Source organism: Camellia sinensis, chromosome 6, assembly GCF_055761805.1.
Source record: "Camellia sinensis isolate YWXY chromosome 6, ASM5576180v1, whole genome shotgun sequence".
In the NCBI taxonomy this organism is placed as follows: Eukaryota; Viridiplantae; Streptophyta; class Magnoliopsida; order Ericales; family Theaceae; genus Camellia; species Camellia sinensis.
The window spans coordinates 12,688,947-12,694,604 of NC_138966.1; the positions used below are offsets into that span (position 1 = coordinate 12,688,947).

The 5,658-nt window shown below is 34.7% G+C and overlaps 1 protein-coding gene across 3 annotated transcripts; it reads left to right on the top strand.

Moving 5' to 3' along the window:
- The first annotated feature begins 203 nt into the window (after positions 1-203).
- Positions 204-4,568, top strand: LOC114305839 (protein CUP-SHAPED COTYLEDON 3). 3 transcript variants are annotated; one of them, XM_082873316.1, is made up of 4 exons: positions 204-488; positions 600-801; positions 1,709-1,980; positions 3,632-4,568. In XM_082873316.1, exons 1-4 carry the CDS (start codon positions 375-377, stop codon positions 4,307-4,309), a joined length of 1,266 nt encoding a protein of 421 aa, XP_082729442.1. In that variant the 5' UTR covers positions 204-374; the 3' UTR covers positions 4,310-4,568. The 3 variants fall into 3 exon arrangements, with proteins under 3 accessions (XP_082729442.1, XP_082729443.1, XP_028106767.2); XM_082873317.1 differs by having other exon boundaries at positions 204-394; XM_028250966.2 differs by having other exon boundaries at positions 205-801; positions 3,632-4,567.
- The last annotated feature ends 1,090 nt before the right edge of the window (positions 4,569-5,658 follow it).

Genomic DNA, 5,658 nt, shown 5'->3' on the forward strand with positions numbered 1-5,658 from the left:
AATAATAACAAGCAAAGCATCAAAAAAAAAAAAGAAAAAAAAAGGAGAATTCGAGCCAAATTTGAGCCAAAAATTTGAGCCCTCAATCTTTTTCCTAAGATGATATAATTATAATTTTTTCTAAACAAACATAATTTTTATGAAACTTATTGAAGTGAAAATCTAATCCAAGGGAGAAAGGAAAGGCTGAGTTGGCTGGGGGCTCCTCCCCCTAAACATTTGGTCACACACGCACGCATAAGAATCTGATCATCTTTCTTCCATCTCTGCAGCCAAAGTCGCATTTAATAAACCAAAACAAACCCCCCTTTCTCTTCTCTCTCTCTCTCACCTTCCACAATCTCTCTCGTCTTTCTAAAATTGTTTTCTCTATTATGGTGTGTACCCTTCTCAGGTGCACATTTGTAGGCCCTTCCCACTCTATCCACCCATCCATAGCCTTTATTATTAACTTCCCAATTCTCTCTCTCTCTCTCTCTATCTACTCCGTCGGTTTCAGTGCTTCCCCTCCCTATATATCTACATGTTATTTTCTAAGTTATAACAGCCTGCCTCTTCTTTTCATCTCTAATCATATACTCTCTCTTTCTCTCTCTCAGATGTTGGGTATGGAAGATGTTATGTGTGAACTAAACGAAGACATAAACGAGCAAGGATTGCCACCGGGATTCAGGTTCCACCCAACTGACGAAGAGCTTATAACTTTCTATCTCGCTTCCAAAGTCTTTCATGGCACTTTCTATGCTGCTGTCCACATTGCCGAGGTCGACCTCAATCGATGTGAGCCTTGGGAGCTTCCAGGTATGTATATATCCTTTTGTTTCCTCATGTTTTGTCATCAACATAAATTAATGCACTACCATTTTAAGTTTATGGGTTATGTAATGGTGTTCTTCGTCCAATGTGGAGGAGATATGCATACAATTTACAAACACAGTGCAAGAAAGAGAGAGAATCCAATGGGGATCTTTAATACGTTGTTTGGACCCAGATTCCCAAAACTAATAAAGGTCTCTCACTCAGCCAGCTTTCGACCTGAGACTTTCAGACACCTCTTCTTTTGGGTTGGGTTGGGTTGGGTTGGGTTATTGCCTTCCTTCCTACTTTCTTCGCTCTCTCCTATAAAATTTTCAATAATGCATGTCCTTTTCCATTCTCAGATAAACATGCAGATCCAGTTTGAGTTAAGAAGAGTACCAATCACACACTCATCTCTGGATTCTGGACCTTAATTTCTTCTTTCGTTGCAAAATCTGTCTCCTTTCCAGAAATCATTTAATCTCTCTGACATTCATATTGATATTAGCAAAACAATTTTTCTTCTTCTTCCTGGTGCACAGAATCAAACATAATCCTCTCTCACACACACACAGATAAGTAGGATCCACCAAATATGTTGTTTATTTATATGCCCTTGCAATTTTTCTTAGCTGAAAGACACAAATAGTTTGGAACCCAACAAATTAAATTGCCCGCCTCTTAAATTAAAAACACTTTGAGACCTGTTTAGTGTAGTTTTTCGTTCTTTTAGTTTAATTTAAACAATAAGCAAAAGTTGCACAAAACAAAACACTTGGATATAGATTTTCGAAGTAGTATTAATAATAATAAATGGTATAAATAACTCCAATAAACAATCAAACAGACACCTTAATTAATTTGTGGTGGTTATTGTTGGTGTGTTAAGAAATTACCAGTGTGGGTGCAGATGGGGCAAAGATGGGGGAGAGAGAGTGGTACTTCTTCAGCTTGAGAGACAGGAAGTACCCAACAGGGCTGAGAACAAACAGAGCAACAGGTGCAGGGTATTGGAAAGCAACTGGTAAAGACAGAGAAGTGTTCAGTGCGTCCAGTGCACTGGTTGGGATGAAGAAAACCCTAGTTTTCTACAAGGGAAGAGCACCCCGTGGTGAAAAGACCAAGTGGGTCATGCATGAGTACCGTCTCCACGGTGACTTCTCCTACCGTCACTCCTTCAAGGTTATTCATTTTCTTCATTTTCATACACTTTTTTGATAAATAGATACAAGTGATTAATCCAATCAAAATTTCTCTCACCTCTTTTGTTTTGTCCTTTTACATGTTTGACTTTATTATTTTGTTGATTGATGCAACAAGATCACTGTGACAAATAGAACGACTAGCCAATTTTCACTTGACTAATATCCCCTTTTTTTCATTTTCTTTTTCTTTTTTCTTTTTTCAAATCTACTATTTGCCAATTTACATAGTTGGAAAATGCTAATAACCTATAATACATTATCATTAATCCCAATACATAATGATTTAATAACAAAAACTTTCATACAAAATAATTTAATTTTAAAATTGTGATTTTCTTTTTAGATTTTTGAGTTGAGAGAGTTGAATTTTAAAAAGAAAAAATTTGTTTAATATAAGTTGCGTTTAGTTTAATTTTACAATTGTGATTCTTTTTTTAGAGTTATGAATTGAATGTAAAATTGTGAGTTGAGTTTTGAAAAGAAAAATTTTATTTGATTATGAATTTTAAAAAGAGTTTGTGAAAGAAATTTTTGAATTTTAAATTTTGAAAAGAGCGAATTAGGCTTATCTGGTCGTTCTCTCACCAAAACGGTGCAATGTTTTTTATTTTTATTTATTTATTTATTTTTGTAATTGTAACCTGCTATTTGAAAATATATATATATATATATATACTTGTTTTAGATATTTTTTAAATATAAAAATTATTTATTTTTGATTTTTTATAAAAATAATTTAACAATTCCATTACTAACCATCTCCAACACTATGGTCCTGTTTGGTACAGCTATGGAAAAGTGATTATAGCTTATAGTTTAACAGCTTATAGCTTATAACTGTGAACATAAACTGATTTTTGACTTATAAATTAAGCTTCTCCTCCCCCACTCAAAGAATAAGTTGATTTTTGACTTATAAAAAACTATAAGCTGTATTGTTAAGTTGAACCAAACACATCAAAATAGCTTAAATTAAGCTAAAAGCTGAAATAAGTTAGAAATAAATCCTACCAAACAGGGCCTATATCATCAAAAGAATTTTGAAAAAAAATTTAAATTGAATTTTGAGTTGTGTGTTTGGTTATGAGTTTTGAAATTAATTTTTGAACTGAGTTTTGAGTAATTTTAAATTGTTTGTTTAGTTATAAATTTTAAAAAGTGATTTGAAAATTATACCAATAAAATTATGATTCTAAATACAAATCAACCGCAGTAATAGTTTTTTCATTTCCCAACAAAACACTCACCAAATACAAAATGATATTTCCTGATTTTAAAAAAAAATGTCATTGATACACCATTTTCTCTAGAGGGTTTCTATATGTCACCTAATTAATTTTACCAAACTCTTCATCTGCTATGTGGCATAGCAAGTTTCACTAGTTTTTGAATATATTAAATCCTACATATACAAACATGGTTTTTATTGCATAAATATAAATAGGAAGTGAAATGAATCAGATGATAAATTTTATTTCTCTTCTACATATGTTTTTAAATAATATTTTTATTTGCAAATCATTTCATTTTTGAAAATATATACATTACTTCCACCTTCAAATAATTTAGCGTGACCCTACCCTAAATTGTTTGTGAAACTAGTTCTTATTTTATTTTATTTTTGGCAGGAGGAATGGGTGATTTGCAGAATAATACACAGAACAGGAGAGAAGAGAAATGCAATGTTTGGAGGCCAAAGCTACTTATTCGAGGCTTATTCTTCATCTGCCACCACTGATTCTCTACCCCCATTGCTTGAATCTGAAACAACACCAGCAACAACAGCAATGTTGGAATCTCAATCTCTCTATCCAATCCATTCTCTCCACCAAAACCCTTTTCTGATTCACTACCACCACCAAGACATTGACCTCAAAACACTGATAAATCCAATTCTCTCCTCCCAACCCCACCACCCCCTCCCAACAATAAATTTCCACCACCAACTTCAACCCACATTTTCACCCACTCCCACCACCAGCAGCACCACCATCACCACCACCACACTAAACAACAACAACAACAACCCATCACCATCCCTCTTCAAGTCCCTCCTCCTCTCACATCAACAACCCACTACTACTACTATTCATAAACAGTGCAAGACAGAGACCAACTATTCCCTGTTTCAACCACCCCATGCTAACTTACGCTGGGTAGACCACCACCACAACCATGAACCCTATTATGCAAATCCCTTGCTTGTTGACATGGATTATTATTGTGGAGGAATTGATACAACAACTGTTCCTGAGAAGTCAATGGTTTTCAATAGGGGAGAATCCTCCTGGCATTTGGATCTTTAAAGATCTTTCCAGATACTAATATTGATTCTCTTTTAAGGTTATATATATCTTATGTACCATATAAGATTTACTAATATATATATATATGATCTAATGTGCAAGAAAGTAAGTAGAAACATTGTAACAGCAGTGGTGGTAGTAGTAGGGAGTAAAATATGTTATATCCAGCCATGCACGTAACATTGTATTATTGGACATTTTGTTGCCAGCTTACGATTTTATTATCGATGAGAGATCTCTCTCTTCTGTTTGACGTGATAGCATCGATGAGATTGGGATTGGGAAAATTATTGGTCGTTCCTTGTTAATCATAAATTACATAAATTATTATGTTATCTCATGTTTTTTAATTAATTAATATAAATAGTAAATCTTATCCGCTCAATTAATCATAATACATGTGAAATATGACGTGAAATTACCTATGGACCACCAATAACTTCTAGTGGTTTTTTTTTCTGACGTCACTTTTTGGTCATCATTCATCATAGGTTGGGTCCCTATGACCCTAGCCCCCCCCCTCTCTCTCTCTCTCATTGCATGCACGAGGGCGGGTAGACTCAGGTTTGTAGGACCTGAGCACTTTCTCTGTCTAGGTTGGAGCCTTTCTAGACAGTGGACAGGGCTGTCTCTATAGAGATGGAAGGATAGGATAGGATAGGATGAGCTTTTCTCTTATCCAATGAAAGTGGTTTTTGAAACAAAATTCTCGAATCCAAACAGTTTTTTATTTTTACTGACTCAGATTGTTTTTTTCAAGACTTCAATTTTTTTTCTAATGTACGCCACATTAATTGACGCTGTATTATCCAAACTCTATTTCAAACCTAAAATTATATTTTCAAGTGTGAGTTTACGGGAAGGAGATGTTTGTTTGGAAGGATTAAAAGAGAAGATTAAATTCTATATTTACTGTGAGTGTTGATTTTCAACTTCACAACTAAACAGATTTCTTTGCAGGGATCTAAAAAATTTAGTTGGAAAGTACGCGGCGTAAAAGATCAAGGCAAACATCTACGCACACGAAGATAAGAAAAATCACGATGGACCTGTAAGATAAAAAACACCGTATGTCGTGTCAAATGAAATTTGGTCGGAGAAGTCCCTTCGATGCTCTAAGTTGCATACAAGATGACCACCTCAAGAGATCACCATTCTATTAGGCTCATTTTATTTCATGCGGCTAAGAATCACTTTAAACCACCTTCTCTCATAAGGAAGCTGGGTTAAAAAACTTTTAAGGCCCAACTCCAATCCCTACAGAGCCAAAAACAGCCTGCTCGACCACCCTTTGATAATTTTCCCTTTTTCCCTGAGTCCGCCATTCTTAACCTCATTGCCAACCATCA